This window comes from Coregonus lavaretus, assembly GCF_964263955.1.
Source record: "Coregonus lavaretus genome assembly, chromosome: 2".
Classification (NCBI taxonomy): Eukaryota; Metazoa; Chordata; class Actinopteri; order Salmoniformes; family Salmonidae; genus Coregonus; species Coregonus lavaretus.
This window is the reverse complement of record NC_139989.1, coordinates 70,458,784-70,480,835: the sequence shown is the minus strand read 5'-3', so window position 1 is coordinate 70,480,835 and position 22,052 is coordinate 70,458,784. Positions and strand designations below refer to the sequence as shown.

Below are 22,052 nucleotides of genomic sequence, written 5' to 3'. Positions count from 1 at the left end.
TTACGGCATGGATTCAGGTGTGTTCCCGATAATGGAATTAAGGTGGAGGAGGTTCTGCTCGCGGTCGGCGAACAGGTAGGAGCTGAATTTATACATTCCGCATCCAGAAAGAACAAAGCTGTGGTTGTGTTCATGAAAAGAGCAAATTTGGTGGATAGGCTCATTTCAAGTGGAATATTTGTAAGGGGTGTGTTGGTGCCAATTTCTCCTCTTTCTACCCCTTCGACCAGGGTGGTAGTTGCAAATTTGCCTCCGTTTATTACGGATGATCAAATCAGGAAGGAGTTGAGTCGTTTTGGTAAGTTTGCTAGTGGTTTTCGTGTACTGTCGGCAGGTTTTCAGGCAGATGCCGTCAAGCACGTTGTTTCATTCCGGAGGCAAGTGTTAATGTTTCTGAACAACAATGAGCAACAGTTAAATGTGCACTTTAAAGTGAGGCATGGGGAGGGGCTCTACGCAGGTTTTGTCAGTACACATAGTCTACGGTGCTTTTAGTGTGGGGATTTGGGGCATAAGAGCTTTGCGTGCCCACATAAAGGCCGTAGACAAGGTGAGGGTTCAAGCACCAGTGGGGGAAATCGAGGTCAGCGTGCAGGGGGCCATGAGACACAGGCAGCAGAGGCTGGGCCTAGTCATGCGACAGATGGTAGTGTAGTTAAGGCTGGGCTTAGTCATGCGACAGATGGTAGTGTAGTTAAGGCTGGGCCTAGTCATGCTACAGATGGTGGGGTAGATGAGGCTGGGTCTAGTCATGCTACAGATGGTGGGGTAGATGAGGCTGGGTTTAGTCATGCTATAGATGGTGGTGTAGGTGAGGCTGGGTCTAGTCGTGTGATGGATGGTGGTGTAGCTGAGGCTGGGTCTAGTCATGCTATAGATGGTGGTGTAGATGAGGCTGGGTCTAGTCATGCTATAGATGGTGGTGTAGATGAGGCTGGGTCTAGTCATGTTATGGATGGTGGTGTAGATGAGACTGGGCCTAGTCAGGTTATGGATGGTGGTGTAGATGAGGCTGGGCCTAGTCAGGTTATGCTAGTGGATGAGGAGAGTGTAGTGGGGAAGGGTAAGCGACTAGGAGGGGTGGAGGAGGGTGTCAAGCGGAAGAGGAAAAAGGGGGAGAAGAAAGGAGCTGGGAGGGGAGATGCTGGTGTGGTGAAAGGCACCAAGGAACCTTTGCCTGGTTCTGGGGGGGAGGCCCTGACTAGAGAGGAAGGGCAGGTGGTCACGTTGGGAGATGGAGATGAGGAGGAGGAAGGTGAGTCTGAGGAAGAAGCCGATGAGGAGGATTTATTTTCAGACTCCTCCTCAATGGGTCCAGAGCTGACAGCCAGTCAGTCAGAGGGGTCAAAGTACACGGTGACGGAACTGTCAAGGTTCCTGAAGGAGACTAAGGGGAAAAAAGTTTTTTTTTGCGATCCGGGAAAGTTTGTAAGATCAGTGCAACATGCTATGAAAAATGAGGGGCATGGTGTCCTCTCACCCAGGAAACGGTTTAGGTTGAGGAAGTGGGTCACAACTGTGCATAAAGGTCTACCTTCAGACACTGTTTAGATGAAAGTTTTCTTTCTGGCACTGGAGCTTTTTGAGCTTTGCGATTGGTCTCTTTCTTTGCTGGCTTTTCTCCCACTTCTTATGGAGACTCTTTGGGTAGGCTCGCTTAATATTAATGGCGCCAGAGATGCGGGAAAGAGGAGTGTGTTGGGTGAATATGTAAAACAAAAAAAAGTACAAGTGTTGTTTCTGCAGGAGACGCATAGCGATGTGGTGAATGAAGTTGATTGGGGGCTCTTGTGGAAAGGGGCAAGTGTGCTGAGCCATGGGACAAATGTTAGTGCAGGGGTGGCAGTCCTTTTTGTACCGGGTCTGTCTGTAAAAATTTGCTCCTCAAAAGAGGTGTGTACGGGTAGACTGCTTGTAGTAAAGGCAGAAATTAACAACCGGGGTTTTGTCTTTATAAATGTGTATGCGCCCAAGACAGGGAGAGAGAGGGGGCTTCTATTTGGGTGTCTTAGAAAGGAACTCTCACAGGTAGCGCCTGAGGAGACGCTGGTGGTCGGCGGGGACTGGAACTGTACGATGGATTTTACGAAAGACAGAAATGGGGAGGAGCCTCATTCAGGCTCAGTGGGGGTGTTAAGGGACATTATTAATCAATTTGACCTAGTTGATGTTTGGAGAACTAGACATCCCAACACAAGACAATATACAGTGAGGGAAAAAACTTATTTGATCCCCTGCTGATTTTGTACGTTTGCCCACTGACAAAGAAATGATCAGTCTGTAATTTTAATGGTAGGTTTATTTGAACAGTGAGAGACAGAATAACAACAACAAAATCCAGAAAAACTAATGTCAAAAATGTTATAAATTGATTTGCATTTTAATGTGGGAAATAAGTATTTGACCCCCTCTCAATCAGAAAGATTTCTGGCTCCCAGGTGTCTTTTATACAGGTAACGAGCTGAGATTAGGAGCACACTCTTAAAGACACCTGTCTACAGAAGCAATCAATCAATCAGATTCCAAACTCTCCACCATGGCCAAGACCAAAGAGCTCTCCAAGGATGTCAGGGACAAGATTGTAGACCTACACAAGGCTGGAATGGGCTACAAGACCATCGCCAAGCAGCTTGGTGAGAAGGTGACAATAGTTGGTGCGATTATTCGCAAATGGAAGAAACACAAAATAACTGTCAATCTCCCTCTGCCTGGGGCTCCATGCAAGATCTCACCTCGTGGAGTTGCAATGATCATGAGAACGGTGAGGAATCAGCCCAGAACTACACGGGAGGATCTTGTCAATGATCTCAAGGCAGCTAGGACCATGGTCACCAAGAAAACAATTGGTAACACACTACGCCGTGAAGGACTGAAATCCTGCAGCGCCCGCAAGGTCCCCCTGCTCAAGAAAGCATATATACAGGCCCTTCTGAAGAGCTGAAGGTTCGAGTTGCCAAACATCACGCTCGAAACCTTAATGACTTGGAGAAGATCTGCAAAGAGGAGTGGGACAAAATCCCTCCTGCGATGTGTGCAAACCTGGTGGCCAACTATAAGAAAGATCTGACCTCTGATTGCCAACAAGGGTTTTGCCACCAAGTACTAAGTCATGTTTTGCAGAGGGGTCAAATACTTATTTCCCTCATTAAAATGCAAATCAATTTATAACATTTTTGACATGCGTTTTTCTGGATTTTTTTGTTGTTATTCTGTCTCTCACTGTTCAAATAAACCTACCATTAAAATTATAGACTGATCATGTCTTTGTCAGTGGGCAAACGTACAAAATCAGCAGGGGATCAAATACTTTTTTTCCTCACTGTACATGGGTGAAGGTCTTTGGGGCTAGGGTGAGTGCAGCCCGGCTTGATCGATTGTACATGTCCAGGAATCAGAGCAATAGGCTGTTGGGCGCTACCATTCTCCCAGTGGGTTTTTCGGATCATCACATAACCATGGCTCGGCTGTCTATTTCACCAGGGCCTCGGCAGGTATCCTATTGGAAGTTTAATGTAAAGCTCTTACAAGATGCCACTTTTTGCTCAGGTTTCCAGACTTTTTGGGAAAGGTGGGGGCAGCGAAGAGAGGAGTATGAGTCTCTGAGTCAATGGTGGGATGTGGGAAAAGTCCAAATTTGGCTTTTCTGCCAACAGTATACAGCTCTCTCATCCTCAGAGGCTAGGAGAGTATTGGGGGAACTCGAGCGTAGTATTAGTGAGATGGAGGTAGAGCTGGTGGGGCAAGGCAATGTAGGCCTCCAGGCTAATCTAGCTGAACTACGTAGGGACCTGGGCAGTTTTTTCCAGGTTAAAACAAAGGGAGCACTTGTAAGAGCTAGGTTCTCCATGCTCAAGGAGATGGATGCTCCCAGCTCCTTCTTCTTTGGTTTGGAAAGACAGAGCGGTGAAGCCAAGGGTATGCATTGTCTACGGCTTTCGGATGGGCGGGTGACCTCTGTGGTGGTGGAGATGCGGGAGCGGACTGTGGAGTTTTATACTGAATTGTATAAGGCAGAACTGTGTGATCCTATGTGTGCTCAGGTTTTGTTTGCTGAACTCCCTAAGCTCTCTCTGGTACAGAGGGATGAAATGGACATTCCCCTATTGTCCCATGAACTTGCAGAGGCCGTAACCCAGATGTCCCCCGGCCGTGCACGGGGGGTCGATGGACTCCCAGTGGAGTTTTATAAAAAATTCTGGGGAATAATTGGACTGGACTTCTTTTGCGTGTTGCGTGAATGCGTCGGGGTAGGAGAGTTGCCGATGAGCTGCCGGCAGGTGGCTCTGACTCTCCTGCCTAAAAAAGGGGACTTGTGTGAACTTAAGAACTGGAGGCCTGTGGCATTGCTCTGTGCGGACTACAAGATATTTGCCAAGGTCCTCGCTAACAGACTAAAGTCCCATCTGGACTCTATAGTACACAATGACCAGACATATTGCGTACCAGGACGCTTAATCACGGACAACTTGTTCTTAATCAGGGACATGTTGGACTTGTCAAGAAGTTCTAATGTGAACTTTGGTCTGGTCTCTTTAGATCAAGAGAAGGCTTTTGATAGAGTGGACCATGAGTATCTGTTTAATGTGATGTTTGGGGAAAGGTTTTTGGCCTATGTGAAGATGTATGCTGGGGCATCATGTATGGTTAAGGTGGGAGGGGGGCTCAGTAGGCCAGTCTGGGTGAGGCGGGGCATTAGACAAGGATGCCCTCTATCAGGGCAGTTATATACACTAGCCATTGAGCCTTTTTTGGGCCTGCTACGCAGGAGATTGCAGGGAGTGTGCTGGACAGGCATAGCAGTGTCAGCGTATGCAGATGACGTTTCTGTGATGGTCAGGGATGGTCAGGATATGCAGGCACTAGAGAATAGTCTGGTGTACGAGGGAGCTTCGTCAGCTAAGGTAAACTGGGGAAAGAGCAAAGCTCTGTTATGTGGGGCATGAGGGGATAGGGCCCCTCTGCTTCCAGGGGGGTTGCAGTGGGGTTGTGAAGGGCTTAAAATATTGGGGGTGTACCTGGGCTCAGAGAGGTGGGTCAGGAAGAACTGGGAGGGGCTGTCACAGGCAGTGGTGTCAAGACTGGCCAGGTAGAGGTGGCTCCTGTCCCAAGTGTCATATAGAGGGAGGGTGCTGATAATCAACAACCTGGTGGCATCTTCTCTGTGGCATAAACTGGCTGTCCTCAACCCCCCCGCCGGTCTGCTCGCAGACCTGCAACGCAAGCTGGTGGATTTTTTATGGTCGGGCCATCACTGGCTGAGGGCGGCAGTGTTGTATATGTCCGTAAATGAAGGAGGACAGGGCCTGGTGGAACTGGAGAGCAGGGTGGCTGCATTCCGACTAAAGGCGGCACAGAGACTGCTGTACCATACTGATGTCGGATGGAGGGATCCTGCATGCGCGCTGCTGAAGAGAGCTGGCGGATTAGGGTTGGACCGGCAGCTATTCCTCATGAGGCTGGAGGGGCTGAGTACAGCAGGACTCTCAGATTTTTACTCTGTGGTGCTGAGGGCCTGGCAACTACTAAGGCCCACACGAGAAGTGGGTGTGGAGCCTGGGCTGTGGGTGTGGGAGGAGCCTATCTTCCACAACCCAGTCATCCTTTTGAGATCGGTTCAGTCAGCCACCCTGAAGAGGCGACTGATGGCAGCGGGATTACTAAGGCTGGGTGACCTGCGACTGCTGGGAGAGGATGGATGGAAAACCCCAGAAGTCCTAGCAAAACAAACAGGACTAACATCTCTTAGGCTGCTGGAGAGATTCCTGGGGGAAGTCTAGGAGGCACTGTCTGAGCCGGTAAGGGGGGTGTTTGAGCAGCCCCCCCCCAAAAAAAGGTCTTCACTAACTGTAAGTCGCTCTGGATAAGAGCGTCTGCTAAATGACTAAAATGTAAATGTAAATGACTGGCAAGGGGGTCTGGAGGACTTTTTAGATTTTAACACTCCGAGCCTGGGGGAGTTTGAGGGGGTGGGAGGTAAAGCCCTCTACAACCTCTGTATTAAGGTAAGGAACATTAGGAGCCTAACAGGAGTGAAGGCACATCAGTGGCAGGGGGCATGTGGGGCGGAGAGTATGGTGGGTTTTAGATGGAGGGGGCTGTACAAACTCCCAGTACCAAAGAGGTCAGGGGACCTCCAGTGGAGGGTTTTACATGGAGCCCTGGCCACTAACAGCTGGTTAGCACGGGTTGAACCGGGAGTCAGACAGGGGTGTCCTTTCTGTGTCATGAGTGAAACTGGGATTCATGTGTTTTCTGTGTGCGCCAGGTTAATGCCTTTAATGTCTCAGTTGGAATGTCTGTGTGAGAGGTTGGGGGTGGGTTTTACTGTCGGGATGTTTATAATGGGGTACAGGTATTCAAATAAGGAAAAGGAAAAATGTGTGTTGTTGAATTTTCTGTTTGCTCAGTCAAAGTTAGCTATTTGGATAACAAGGAGGAACAGGGTCAAAGGTGGAGGGATAACAGACCCTTTACTATTATTTAATGGGATGGTCTCTGCGCGCCTTAGGGTGGAATTTGAGTTTTATAAAATGATAAAAAGTGTGGAGATGTTTCAAGAGATATGGTGTGTTGGGGGGGCTGTCTGTATAGCTGGGGAAGATGGTCTGGATATACGGTTGTAGAGGTGGTGAGGTTTGGGTTATTGTGATGTGTGGTGTTGTTTTTGTATCGTGGGGTAGAGGAAAAGGTGAGTATGCAGTACAGGGGATATTGGTAATTTGTTTATTTTATTTTAGGGGGTGGGGTGAGGTTTTAATGAAGACTCAAAGTCAAAAAGTATTTCTCCCCCCACCTCTCCCATTATTTTTGTCTTACTGAGATTTACTGTCAGGGCCCAGGTCTGGCAGAAGATGGGTGCTGCTGTAAGCCGTCCTTGGTTGGTGACAGAAGCACCAGATCATCAGCAAACAGTAGACATTTTACTTCAGATTCTAGTAGGGTGAGGCCGGGTGCTGCAGACTGTTCTAGTGCCATCACCAATTCGTTTGATATATATGTTGATAGAGGGTGGGGCTTAAACTGCATCCCTGTCTCACCCCACGACCCTGTGGAAAGAAATGTGTGTGTTTTTTGCCAATTTTAACCGCACACTCTCTCTCTCTCTCTCTCTCTCTCTCTCTCTTCTCTCTCTCTCTCTCTCTCTCTCTCTCTCTCTCTCCTCTCCTCTCTCTCTCTCTCTCTCTCCCTCCCCCTCCTCTCTCTCTCTCTCTCTCTCTCTCTCTCTCTCTCTCCCTCCCCTCCCCCTCCCTCTCTCTCTCTCTCTCTCTCTCTCTCTCTCTCTCTCTCTCTCTCTCTCTCTCTCTCTCTCTCTCTCTCTCTCTCTCTCTCTCTCTCTCTCTCTCTCTCTCTCTCTCTCTCTCTCTCTCTCTCTCTCTCTCTCTCTCCCCCCATCCAGGGTTCTGTGGCCTATTACCACAGCAGGCGTGGATCCAGAATGCCACACTGAAAGACAACATAGTGTTTGGTCAGGAGAGGAAGGAGAGCTGGTACCACAGAGTGGTGGAGGCCTGCGCCCTGCTGCCAGACCTGGAGATCCTGCCTGCTGGAGATGGCACTGAGATCGGGGAGAAGGTGGGGACAGGAGGGGGTCTGGTGGGGGTTAGGGTCAGATCAAGGAGAAGGTGGAGGGACAGGAGGGGGTCTGGTGGGGTTAGGGTAGATCAGGGAGAAGGTGAGGACAGGAGGGGGTCTGGTGGGGGTTAGGGTTAGATCAGGGAGATGGTGGGGAAAGGAGGGGGTCTGGTGGGGGTTAGGGTTAGATCAGGGAGAAGGTGGGGACAGGAGGGGGTCTGGTGGGGGTTAGGGTTAGATCAGGGAGAAGGTGGGGACAGGAGGGGGTCTGGTGGGGGTTGGCGTTAGGGTTAGATCAGGGAGAAGGTGGGGACAGGAGGGGGTCTGGTGGGGGTTAGGGTTAGATCAGGGAGAAGGTGTGGACAGGAGGGGGTCTATGGGGGTTAGAGTTAGATCAGGGAGAAGGTGGGGACAGGAGGGGGTCTAGTGGGGGTTAGAGTTAGATCAGGGAGAAGGTGGGACAGGAGGGGGTCTAGTGGGTGTTAGAGTTAGATCAGGGAGAAGGTGGGGACAGGAGGGGGTCTAGTGGGGGTTAGAGTTAGATCAGGGAGAAGGTGGGGACAGGAGGGGGTCTAGTGGGGGTTAGAGTTAGATCAGGGAGAAGGTGGGACAGGAGAGGGTCTGCTAGTGTGGCCATGGTCACTGGTTTTGTGAAAGGTGGGACCCACTTGTAGGCTCAGTGAAGGACCCAGGTTGTTGGTTTGAACCCCATGTCTAGCCTTGAGATAATATATCCTGCTGTATAGGTAGTGATTAGACAACCCTGTGAGCCTTAAGATAATATATCCCGCTGTATAGGTAGTGATTAGACAACCCTGTGTGCCTTGAGATAATATATCCTGCTGTATAGGTAGTGATTAGACAACCCTGTGTGCCTTGAGATAATATATCCTGCTGTATAGGTAGTGATTAGACAACCCTGTGTGCCTTCAGATAATATATCCTGCTGTATAGGTAGTGATTAGACAACCCTGTGTGCCTTCAGATAATATATCCTGCTGTATAGGTAGTGATTAGACAACCCTGTGTGCCTTCAGATAATATATCCGGCTGTATAGGTAGTGATTAGAGAAGCCATGTCTGGCAGTATTGATGGTTGTATTTTAACACAGGCGTGTTTCCTCCCCTTCCTCCCCAGGGTGTGAACCTGTCAGGGGGTCAGAAGCAGAGGGTCAGTCTGGCCAGGGCGGTCTACTGCGACTGTGCTGTCTATCTATTGGACGATCCTCTGTCGGCGGTCGACGCCCACGTGGGCAAGCACATCTTCGAGAAGGTTGTCGGGCCCCAGGGCGTCCTGAAGGACAGGGTAAGAGGTCGTAACCCCAAAACAGAGGTCAGGGTTTATAAGAGGGGTGTGTTTTGGTGTGTGTGATAAATGTGGATTTGGTTTACAGTGTGTTTGTGTGTGTGAGTGAGTGTGCGTGTGTGTTCAGACATGGGGCATCCTTGCTGGGGGCTGGTCTAGTCGTTAGGACAGTGACTGTCATCGAATTTTGGATGATGGTAATTGGTCAGCCAAATGCCACGGTCACCGTAATAACCGTTCGAATGGCAAAAAAACTAAAAACATCTCCTATAATAAAATAAAAACTTTTCATTGTAGGTTAGGAGAACTTACACAGCAGGCTAGGATAATTAGGTTAAGGTTAGGAAAAGGGTTAGGGTTAGCTAACATTTTACAAAAGCTGTATGCCATCTAGACATGACCATTTCAGCAAGGAGCAACAACGTTTCATCACGTTGTTAAGAGTCCATGTTACGGCAGAAACAGACAGGGACGGAAGACGAAGCGAGACACAACACACTGTTATCTGGTTGCATTACTGTCAATGAACTAAGCAGACCAGACCCAGCTGTTATCTGGTTGCATTACTGTCAATGAACTAAGCAGACCAGACCCAGCTGTTATCTGGTTCATCTACAGTCAATGAACTAAGCAGACCAGACCCAGCTGTTATCTGGTTCATCTACAGTCAATGGACTAAGCAGACAAGACCCAGCTGTTATCTGGTTGCATTACTGTCAATGAACTAAGCAGACCAGACCTAGCTGTTATCTGGTTCATCTACAGTCAATGAACTAAGCAGACCAGACCCAGCTGTTATCTGGTTCATCTACAGTCAATTAACTAAGCAGACCAGACCCAGCTGTTATCTGGTTCATCTACAGTCAATGGACTAAGCAGACCAGACCCAGCTGTTATCTGGTTCATCTACAGTCAATGAACTAAGCAGACCAGACCCAGCTGTTATCTGGTTCATCTACAGTCAATGAACTAAGCAGACCAGACCCAGCTGTTATCTGGTTCATCTACAGTCAATGAACTAAGCAGACCAGACCCAGCTGTTATCTGGTTCATCTACAGTCAATGGACTAAGCAGACAAGACCCAGCTGTTATCTGGTTGCATTACTGTCAATGAACTAAGCAGACCAGACCTAGCTGTTATCTGGTTCATCTACAGTCAATGAACTAAGCAGACCAGACCCAGCTGTTATCTGGTTCATCTACAGTCAATTAACTAAGCAGACCAGACCCAGCTGTTATCTGGTTCATCTACAGTCAATGGACTAAGCAGACCAGACCCAGCTGTTATCTGGTTCATCTACAGTCAATGAACTAAGCAGACCAGACCCAGCTGTTATCTGGTTCATCTACAGTCAATGAACTAAGCAGACCAGACCCAGCTGTTATCTGGTTCATCTACAGTCAATGGACTAAGCAGACAAGACCCAGCTGTTATCTGGTTCATCTACAGTCAATGAACTAAGCAGAACAGACCCAGCTGTTATCTGGTTAATCTACAGTCAATGGACTAAGCCAGGGGTGTCAAACTCATTTTAGCTCAGGGGCCACATGGAGGAAAATCTATTCCCAAGTGGGCCGGACCGGAAAAATCATGGTATATATAACTTAAAAACAACAACTTCAGATTGTTTTCTTTGTTTTAATACGATCAACATACAACATAAAGCTGGAGCCTGAGGACAGTGTGTCCAAAATAGTACAAGCACAACATCACTATTAATCATAAAACACGTCAAGTTTATTTGAAAATTCTAAAGAAAAAGAACACACAAACACACAATGCCTCAGTGATTAACAGAACTGTTTCACAGATCACAGAACTATATCAGGGTGTCATTTCTCAGGCAGAAATGTAGATAAAAATAATGAAATCCTGTTCCCCAAACAAGTGCAAGAACCACAGAGTCAAGAATAGGTTAAATATACAAATAAAATAAAATCAATTAAAAACAATAGCACATCAACATAAAAACATATAAACATTAAAGCTGGAGCCTGAGGACAGTGTCCAAAAGCACAACATCACTATTAATCATAAAACACCTCAAGTTATTTGAAAGTTCTGAGGACAAAGAACACACAAACACACAATGCCTCAGTGATTCACAGAAGTATATCACAGATCACAGAACTATATCAGGGTGTCATTTCTCAGGCAGAAATGTAGATAAAAATAATGAAATCCTGTTCCCCAAACAAGTGCAAGAACCACAGAGTCAAGAATAGGTTAAATATACAAATAAAATCAATTAAAAACAATAGCACATCAACATAAAAACATATAAACATAAATCTGAAAGCGTTGCTCAAACTCCCGTAACAGTCCAGTTATTTTATCTTTGAACCGCTTCATGTCTGCCACATGTTGGGTCGCGCACACATTTTTCAGACAGGGGAAGTGAGCTGCATCACCACCGGCAAGTTGCGTCTCCCACAATGACAGCTTCAACTTGAAAGAACGTATGCTGTCATAATACTGCGTGACAACTTTGTTGCGCCCTTGCAGCTGTTTGTTCAAGTTATTCAGGTGCTCTGTAACATCCACCATAAATGCAAGGTCCGGCATCCATTCTGCGGAATGAAATTCTAACACTGGTTTGCCCTTTTCTTCCATGAACTGTTCAATTTCTTCTCGTAAATCAAAGAAACGCCTCAGCACAGCACCTCGGCTTAACCATCTTACCTCAGTGTGGTATGGCAGGCCATAGATGTGGTCTTTCTCTCTGAGAAGGCTGTCAAACTGACGGTGATTCAGGCTTCTGGATCGGATGAAATTAACAGTTTGGATGACCACCTTCATGACGTTATCCATCTTTAATGACTTGCAACACAAAGCCTCCTGGTGCAAAATACAGTGAAAAGTCAAAAAATCACGTCCTCCATTTGCAGATTGCACTTTCTCTCTGAACTTTGTCACAACGCCTGCTTTTTTCCCGATCATTGAGGGCGCACCATCTGTAGCCAGGCTGACAGCGCGGGACCAGTCCACTCCGACCCTGTCCAGCGCGCCGACGAGTGCGGTAAAAATATCAGCTGCTGTCGTTGTATCTGTCATCGGCACCAACTCCACGAACTCCTCGGTGACGGTCAATGTGTCATCAACTCCGCGGATGAAAAAATGGCCAGTTGTGCAACATCTGTAATGTCCGTGCTTTCATCAATTGCAACCGAAAACGCAATAAATGACTTTACTTTTTGCTTCACCTGGCTGTCCAAATCCACTGAAAGATCGGAAATCCTGTCTGCAACTGTGTTTCTTGTCAGGCTGATATTTGCAAAAGCCTGCCGCTTTTCAGGGCACACAATCTCCGATGCCTTCATCATGCATGTTTTTACAAATTCACCCTCACTAAATGGTTTTGAAGCCACTGCGATTTCATTAGCAATGAGGTAGCTAGCTTTCACTGCAGCGTCACTGATGTCCTGGCTGTGAGTAAACACAGACTGCTGTTTCTTCAGACCCGCCAACAGTTCATTCACCTTCTCTCATCTCCGCTGTCCTTGAAAGTTGTCATATTTGTCGGCATGAAGACTCACATAGTGGCGACGAAGGTTATATTCTTTCAGCACTGCAACATGCTCTGAACACACCAAACATACAGCTTTCCCTGATCCGGCCCGCGGGCCGTACGTTTGACACCCCTGGACTAAGCAGACCAGACCCAGCTGTTATCTGGTTCATATTATACAGGCAATTAACTAAGCAGACCAGACTCAGCTGCTATTGCATTGATGTCTATAGGAGAATCACCTCTTAAGCAGACCATTGATGTCTATAGGAGAATCACCTCTTAAGCAGACCATTGATTTCTATAGGAGAACCACCTCTTAAGCAGACCATTGATTTCTATAGGAGAACCACCTCTTAAGCAGACCATTGATTTCTATAGGAGAACCACCTCTTAAGCAGACCGTAACTGACTTTTTTATTTAAATGGTAAACGGCCTAAGTGAACTATCTTAATTCATCCACCATCTTTGAAACGGACTCAACCGCACAAATACCATGCGGTCCAGTCTCCAGTCAGCTGTTAATTCAAAATATACAGTATATACACTGAGTTTCCAAAACATTATGAACACCTGCTCTTTCCATGACATAGACTGACCAGGTGAATCCAGGTGAAAGCTATGATCCCTTATTGATGTCACCTGTTAAATCCACTTCAATGAGTGTAGATGAAGGGGAGGAGACAGGTTAAAGAAGGATTTTTAAGCCTTGAGACAATTGAGACATGGATTGTGTATGTGTGCCATTCAGAGGGTGAATGGACAAGACAAGAGATTTAAGTAAATGGGGAAAGGCAAAGGGGATATCTAGACAGTTGTACAACTGAATGCATTCAACTGAAATGTGTCTTCCGCGTTTAACCCAACCCCTCTGAATCAGAGAGGTGCGGAGGGCTGCCTTAATCGACATCCACGTCTTTGGCGCCCGGGGAACAGTGGGTTAACTGCCTTGCTCAGGGGCAGAACTACAGATTTTTACCTTGTCAGCTCGGGGATTCAATATTAGGAAGGCGTTCTTAATGTTTTGTACACTCAGTATATATACTGTATATAAATATATTTTTAAAAAGTGACGGTTATTTTATATTTATGACGGTCTTCATCCGTAACCGTCGGTTACACCGTTATACGGTAATTGTACCAGCATTATTAGTAGTAGTGTTGTAAAACCCCTGGAGGCAGCGGTTCCTCCGTTCTATTTAAATCTGACCCTCTGTGTGTGCGTCTCTGTCTTCGTAGACTCGTGTCCTGGTGACCCACGGTCTGAGCTTCCTGCCCCAGGCAGATCTGATCCTGGTGATGGTGGAGGGAGAGATCACTGAGATGGGCTCCTACCTGGAGCTGATGGCACGTGACGGGGCCTTCGCTGAGTTTCTCAGGACGTATGCAAACAAAGAGCAGGAAGATGACGAATCAGGTGACATATATCATCATCATCATCAGCTAGCTACATCTCTACAGTATAACCACTATCACTATAGTCATTGTCACCATTCTTCATGTCATCATCTCTGTTTCATCTCTATTTGGAAAACATTTGATTCCATTGTTCCAGTTCATCACCAAGAGCAAGTCCCTCCCCTCCATACCAGTTTAACACAACCACATCACCACCAGCTCCCCTGCTTGTTGTGTTCAGCGTTTTAAACTAGTCAGTCGTATTATATCTCCCCTGCTTGTTGTGTGTTCAGCGTTTTAAACCAATCATATTACATCTCCCCTGGTTGTTGTGTGTTCAGCGTTTTAAACCAATCATATTACATCTCCCCTGCTTGTTGTGTGTCCAGTGTTTTAAACCAATCATATTAAATCTCCCCTGCTTGTTGTGTGTTCAGCGTTTTAAACCAATCATATTAAATCTCCCCTGCTTGTTGTGTTCAGCGTTTTAACCTAGTCGTATTACATCTCCCCTGCTTGTTCTGTGTTCAGCGTTTTAAACCAATCATATTAAATCTCCCCTGCTTGTTGTGTGTTCAGCGTTTTAACCTAGTCGTATTACATCTCCCCTGCTTGTTCTGTGTTCAGCGTTTTAAACCAATCATATTACATCTCCCCTGCTTGTTGTGTGTCCAGTGTTTTAAACCAATCATATTACATCTCCCCTGGTTGTTGTGTGTTCAGCGTTTTAACCTAGTCGTATTACATCTCCCCTGCTTGTTGTGTTCAGCGTTTTAAACTAGTCAGTCGTATTATATCTCCCCTGCTTGTTCTGTGTTTAGCGTTTTAAACCAATCATATTACATCTCCCCTGCTTGTTGTGTGTTCAGCGTTTTAACCTAGTCGTATTACATCTCCCCTGCTTGTTGTGTTCAGCGTTTTAAACCAATCATATTACATCTCCCCTGCTTGTTGTGTGTTCAGCGTTTTAAACCAATCATATTACATCTCCTCTGCTTGTTGTGTGTCCAGTGTTTTAAACCAATCATATTACATCTCCCCTGCTTGTTGTGTGTTCAGCGTTTTAAACCAATCATATTACATCTCCTCTGCTTGTTGTGTGTCCAGTGTTTTAAACCAATCATATTACATCTCTCCTGCTTGTTGTGTGTTCAGCGTTTTAAACCAATCATATTACATCTCCCCTGGTTGTTGTGTGTTCAGCGTTTTAAACCAATCATATTACATCTCCCCTGCTTGTTGTGTGTCCAGTGTTTTAAACCAATCATATTACATCTCTCCTGCTTGTTGTGTGTTCAGCGTTTTAAACCAATCATATTACATCTCCCCTGGTTGTTGTGTGTTCAGCGTTTTAAACCAATCATATTACATCTCCCCTGCTTGTTGTGTGTCCAGTGTTTTAAACCAATCATATTACATCTCTCCTGCTTGTTGTGTGTTCAGCGTTTTAAAGTAGTCGTATTATATATATATATTATTTCTCTCCTTTCACCAGGGTTGGGTAGGTTACAATTACTAGTTACCTGTCCAACATTTTTGTCAGTAATTTAATTTTTGGATTGCCCAAACTCAGTAACGTAATCTCATTACTTTTGGATTACTTTTGGATTACATCCCCCTTAAGAAGACAAAAAGGATCCATCAAACACATTTGGTGTGTCATCATAGAGGTCTCTGATTGGTGGTCATCATTTGGTGTGTCATCATAGTGGTCTCTGATTGGTGGTCATCATTTGGTGTGTTATCATAGAGGTCTCTGATTGGTGGTCATCATTTGGTGTGTCATCATAGAGGTCTCTGATTGGTGGTCAGACTCTCTCAGGTGGAACAAACTTAAACTTGCTCCTTTTTTCAAAGCTGAATTGAATGTCATTGAGAAAACAGAAAGGTGCCATAATGTATTCTTTCACAAACATCCTTTCTGAATGTAATAGTAATCCAATAAGTAAGCATCTACTTTTTAAAAATATCTGTAATCTGATTACAATATTCTTGCTGGTAACGTAACTGATCAGGTTACATTTAATTTATTACATGTAATCAGTTACTCCCCAACCCTGCCTTTCACCATTGTGTTTTTATTTGATGTATTTTTACGTTTGTGTCTCCATCTCTCTCTCTCTCTTTCTTTCATCCCCCTGTTTTGTCTTGTCTGCCATTCAGAAGAGGGGAGGGAGGAGGAAGAGGATACTGAAGGTTTGACTGGTTGTCTGTCCCCTAGGAGACTTGGGCTGCGTCCCAAATGGCACCATATTCACTACGTAGTGTACTACTTTTGACCGGAGCCATATGAGCCCTGTATAGGGAATAGAGTGCCAGTTAGGACACAGCCTTGGTTTAGTTAGGACACAGCCTTGGTTTAGTTAGGACACAGCCTTGGTTTAGTTAGGACACAGCCTTGGTTTAGTTAGGACACAGCCAGGCTACCTCTCCTTGTCTCCTCCCGCTTTCCCTTAAGAAACACTACTGATCTGGACTGGTAGCTTTGTTCCACCATCCTGATCTGTTAGGAGAGCACAGGGGTCAGGATGGGGCCAGGCTACTGGGCTGGTGTGGTGATAAAAAAACTTGTTTGGCTTGACCTGAAAGGATTGGTTACGTTGGGTGGGTGGAATTCCACCATCTCTGATTTCAGATTCAGTCACTCTTGGTCTGAGGGTATGAGGTCACTCTGATCTGAGGGTATGAGGTCACTCTGATCTGAGGGTATGATGTCACTCTGATCTGAGGGTATGAGACAAGGGTGGTAGGCCATGTAAAGATGGAACTGCAGTAAGGACACACAGACAGCCTGGCTCATGCATGTGTTTGCATGTCAGCTACACTACACTCAGAGAAACAGAGGTACTCCTGGTCCATGTTGTTTTCTAAAACCTGACACTTTGTTTAGTTAGTTGTTTTCAACCTGGTTCTAAAACCTGACACTTTGTTTAGTTAGTTGTTTTCAACCTGGTTCTAAAACCTGACACTTTGTTTAGTTAGTTGTTTTCAACCTGGTTCTAAAACCTGACACTTTGTTTAGTTAGTTGTTTTCAACCTGGTTCTAAAACCTGACACTTTGTTTAGTTAGTTGTTTTCAACCTGGTTCTAAAACCTGACACTTTGTTTAGTTAGTTGTTTTCAACCTGGTTCTAAAACCTGACACTTTGTTTAGTTAGTTGTTTTCAACCTGGCTCTAAAACCTGACACTTTGTTAGTTAGTTGTTTTCAACCTGGTTCTAAAACCTGACACTTTGTTTAGTTAGTTGTTTTCAACCTGGCTCTAAAACCTGACACTTTGTTAGTTAGTTGTTCTCAACCTGGCTCTAAAACCTGACACTTTGTTAATTAGTTGTTTTCAACCTGGTTCTAAAACCTGACTCTTTGTTTAGTTAGTTGTTTTCAACCTGGCTCTAAAACCTGACACTTTGTTTAGTTAGTTGTTTTGAACCTGGCTCTAAAACCTGACACTTTGTTTAGTTAGTTGTTTTCAACCTGGCTCTAAAACCTGACACTTTGTTAGTTAGTTGTTTTCAACCTGGCTCTAAAACCTGACACTTTGTTAGTTAGTTGTTTTCAACCTGGCTCTAAAACCTGACACTTTGTTTAGTTAGTTGTTTTCAACCTGGTTCTAAAACCTGACACTTTGTTTAGTTAGTTGTTTTCAACCTGGCTCTAAAACCTGACACTTTGTTTAGTTAGTTGTTTTCAACCTGGCTCTAAAACCTGACACTTTGTTTAGTTAGTTGTTTTCAACCTGGCTCTAAAACCTGACACTTTGTTTAGTTAGTTGTTTTCAACCTGGCTCTAAAACCTGACACTTTGTTAGTTAGTTGTTTTCAACCTGGCTCTAAAACCTGACACTTTGTTAGTTAGTTGTTTTCAACCTGGCTCTAAAACCTGACACTTTGTTTAGTTAGTTGTTTTCAACCTGGTTCTAAAACCTGACACTTTGTTTAGTTAGTTGTTTTCAACCTGGCTCTAAAACCTGACACTTTGCTCAGTTTTGGGGCTGAATCCTGGGGTCTGAGTGTGATGGGGAAGGGACTGCTTGAGGTTTGTGCTCCCCTGCAGTGGTTTTAGGGCTGTCGTTGACACAATTTCACAGTTCGGGGGAAATGTTCTGATACATTTGAATGGGTTTACAATGCATGAAATAGTAACTATTTGAGTTATACAGCATCTTGTCAAGGGTTTGAAGAAAGTGAGCACTTGTTCTTTGATGACATAGAAAGCACTTTTTAATCACATGAGCACAGGTGATGTATGTAAAAACTTTTAGTTGTGACAAGAGTTTCTCTCTCGGGTATCATTAGAACATGATATCAGTGATACTAGATGGATACCCTGGTTGGTATCATTAGAACATGATATCAGTGATACTAGATGGATACTCTGGTTGGTATCATTAGAACATGATATCAGTGATACTAGATGGATACCCTGGTTGGTATCATTAGAACATGTATTCACCCCTAAGCACTGCATTTGGGACACATCCTTAGTAGGCTTGGGAGATAAACCATATACTGAGGTATTTAGAAAACCGACGGTATGATTTTCCTGGTGGGGGCTGCAGAGATGTGTGGTACGCCACTACTTATAACTAACTAGAAGTTCAGTATAACTGTAAGAAATCTAAGATGTGTCAAATAAATGATATCCAGCTATGCATTTTGGTTTGCTAACTTGCTAGCTAAATGGCTAAATGTCAAGATCAAGCTTCTTGGTTACAGCAGAGACATTCAATCAAGATCCCTGTTTCCTAAATAGTTTTGTGCGTCCCAATTTTTTAATTTTTTAAATATATATTTTTAGTAATAGCGCCCCTTGAGTGCACATTCAGTAATACCGTATACCCCAGTATGGTACAGAAATGGTATGACGGTATGAAAATCTGCATACCGCCCAAGCCTTAGTTTCTATTCCTAATAGTTAAGGTTATGATTGGGGCATGGTGATCTGACCTGAGACCAGTGCTGAGGGGCAGGTGTTCCCTGGAGCTGTGCTGACCCTGCTTCGTGTGGTGGTGCTGCTGCTATGGTTATTCTAGCTGTGTGTGTGTGTGAGTGTCTAGAGTATGTGAGTGTGTGTTGTGCACCCTGTTATCAGTGGAATGTCTGACCATGTGTCTCTTCTTTGGTATGTCTAGACTCTGCACCAAAGAAAGGACTGGAGAATGGACTTCCTGCTGCTGTTATTGGGTGAGTAGACACTCCACTCTGCTGAAATCCCTGGCTTACAGCTAACGCTGAACTCTACAAATGTCGACGAAATTGCATCTAAAAGTCTATGGCTGTGTGCAGGTCGTTAATGTGTTGGATTTAATTCCTACCATAGTCTCTAGCTTAGCTCGTCTAACCCTATCTCTGTGTCTCCAGTCAGAACCATACCACTACAACCCTATCTCTCTCTCTGTGTCTCCAGTCAGAACCATACCACTACAACCCTATCTCTCTCTCTGTGTCTCCAGTCAGAACCATACCACTACAAACCTATCTCTCTCTCTGTGTCTCCAGTCAGAACCATACCACTACAACCCTATCTCTCTCTCTGTGTCTCCAGTCAGAACCATACCACTACAACCCTATCTCTCTCTCTGTGTCTCCAGTCAGAACCATACCACTACAACCCTATCTCTCTCTCTGTGTCTCCAGTCAGAACCATACCACTACAACCCTATCTCTCTCTCTGTGTCTCCAGTCAGAACCATACCAGTACATCAGCATTGAGGACAGAAGGAGAGGTCCTGGGGAAGAAGGCCAAGAACGCTGAGGTGGGGAGAATCACTGAGGCTGACAAGGCCAACACCGGACGGGTAAGAGACTGTGTGTGTGTGTGTGTGTGTGTGTGTGTGTGTGTGTGTGTGTTTGTGTGATCTTAATTGACACCCTATTGCCTCATAGCAACTGTCCATCTCTTACATTGAACCTAGAATGTCTCTCCCTCTCCCCTAATTATCCCCCCCCCTCTCTTTCTCTCTCTCTCTCTCTCTCTCTCTCTCTTTCTCTCTCTCCCCCTCCCTCTCTCTCTCCCCCTCCCTCTCTCCACCCTCCCTCTCTCTCTCTCCCCCCTCCCTCTCTCTCTCTCTCTCCCCCTCTCTCTCCCCCTCCCTCTCTCTCTCCCTCTCCCCCTCTCTCTCTCTCCCCACCTCGCTCTCTCTCTCCCTCCCCCTTCCCGCTCTCCCTCTCTCTCTCTCTCTCTCTCTCTCTCTCTCTCTCTCTCTTCCCCTCCCTCTCTCTCTCTATCTCTCCCCCCTACCTCTCTCTCTCTCCCCCCTCCCTCTCTCTCTCTCCCCCCCTCACTCTCTCTCTCTCCCCCCCTCCCTCCCTCTCTCTCGACCCCCCTCCCTCCCTCTCGCTCTCTCTCTCCCCCTCCCTCTCTCTCTCCCCCTCTCTCTCTCTCTCCCCCTCTCTCTCTCTCCTCTAGGTGAAGTTGTCAGTATTCTGGGAGTATATGAAGGCTATAGGTGTAGTGTTGTCCTGTATCAGTATCTTCCTGTTCTTCAGTCACCACTTCGCCTCTCTCTTCTCTAACTACTGGCTCAGTCTGTGGACTGACGACCCAGTCATCAACGGAACCCAGCCCAACAGAGAGATGAGACTGGGGGTGTACGGAGCTCTGGGGGTCTCACAGGGTAAGGACGTGCGTGTGTGTTAATCGCTGTCTCTATGGGTGGTATCTTGGTCTGTCTACAAGAGTCTTTATGTACAACTGTCTCTCCATTCCTCTCTCCTTCCCTCTCCCTCCCCTCCTCTCTCACTCCCCTCCTCTCTCACTCCCCTCCTCTCTCCCCCCTCCTCTCTCCCCCCTCCCCCTCTCCTCCTCCTCTCTCCCCCCTCCCCCTCTCCTCCTCCTCTCTCCCCCCTCCCCTCCTCTCTCCCTCCCCTCCTCTCTCCACCCCTCCCCTCCTCTCTCCCCTCCTTCTCCTCCTCTCTCCCCCCCTCCCCTCCCTCCTCTCTCCCCTCTCTCTCTCAGGCATAGCTGTGTTCTGCTACTCCATCTCTGTCTCTATGGGTGGTATATTGGCTTCACGCTACCTCCACCAGTCCATGCTGTACAACGTACTGCGCTCCCCCATGTCCTTCTTCGAGCGCACCCCCAGCGGTAACCTGGTGAACCGCTTCGCTAAGGAGACAGACACCATCGACTCTGTCATCCCAAGGTTTTTACTGAATATATTTAAATTATTATTATGAAATATGTCAGCTGCTATTGATACCATGTAATGCTGCTTTATAGAACTATATCCTTCTCTCTTCTCTCTCCCCAGTATCATTAAGATGTTCATGGGCTCCATGTTCAACGTAGTAGGATCCTGTGTGGTTATACTGATCGCTACTCCGCTGGTGGCTATTATCATACCTCCCCTGGGAATACTCTACTTCTTTGTCCAGGTTGGTCGCTGAGGGGGGAGGGAGGTAGGGAGAGAGAGAGAGAGAGAGGGAGGGAGAGAGAGGGAGAGATGCATACCACTTTCCCTGTTTTCCTACTCACTGTGCTTTTATATCCCTCCCTCCATTCCCTCCCTCCCTCCATTCCATCCCTCCCTCCATTCCCTCCCTCCCTCCATTCCATCCCTCCCTCCCTCCATTCCATTCCATCCCTCCCTCCATTCCATCCCTCCCTCCATTCCATCCCTCCCTCCCTCCCTCCATTCCCTCCCTCCCTCCATTCCATCCCTCCCTCCCTCCATTCCCTCCCTCCCTCCATTCCATCCCTCCTTCCCTCCATTCCATCCCTCCCTCCATTCCATCCCTCCCTCCATTCCCTCCCTCCCTCCATTCCATCCCTCCCTCCCTCCATTCCATCCCTCCCTCCATTCCATCCCTCCCTCCCTCCATTCCCTCCCTCCCTCCATTCCATCCCTCCCTCCCTCCATTCCCTCCCTCCCTCCATTCCATCCCTCCTTCCCTCCATTCCATCCCTCCCTCCATTCCATCCCTCCCTCCATTCCATCCCTCCCTCCATTCCATCCCTCCCTCCCCACAGCGTTTCTACGTGGCGTCGTCTCGTCAGTTGAAGCGTCTGGAGTCAGTCAGTCGTTCCCCGGTCTACACACACTTCAACGAGACGTTGCTAGGGACCAGCGTCATCAGAGCCTTTGGGGAGCAGGAACGCTTCATCAGGGAGAGCGATGGTCGAGTTGACCACAACCAGAAAGCATACTACCCCAGCATCGTAGCCAACCGGTGAGGAGCGTGGCCATCACATGCACACACACACACACCCCTACACATTTATTGGTTAAATCAATAAGTCATTTTGAGATATAATTTTTATTTA

General features: G+C 46.6%; 1 protein-coding gene across 1 annotated transcript in view; it reads left to right on the top strand.

Annotated features, from left to right (window-relative positions):
• Nucleotides 1-22,052, top strand: part of LOC311140257 (multidrug resistance-associated protein 1-like) — a gene marked incomplete at its 5' end in the record, with an annotated part of 38,013 nt that overhangs the window by 2,774 nt on the left and 13,187 nt on the right. Inside the window, 10 exon segments of the mRNA XM_084175226.1 lie at nucleotides 7,397-7,409; nucleotides 7,412-7,572; nucleotides 8,711-8,878; nucleotides 13,629-13,806; nucleotides 18,919-18,970; nucleotides 19,470-19,584; nucleotides 20,196-20,403; nucleotides 20,745-20,931; nucleotides 21,040-21,163; nucleotides 21,759-21,958. Coding sequence (XP_084031352.1) covers nucleotides 7,397-7,409; nucleotides 7,412-7,572; nucleotides 8,711-8,878; nucleotides 13,629-13,806; nucleotides 18,919-18,970; nucleotides 19,470-19,584; nucleotides 20,196-20,403; nucleotides 20,745-20,931; nucleotides 21,040-21,163; nucleotides 21,759-21,958 — 1,406 coding nt within the window.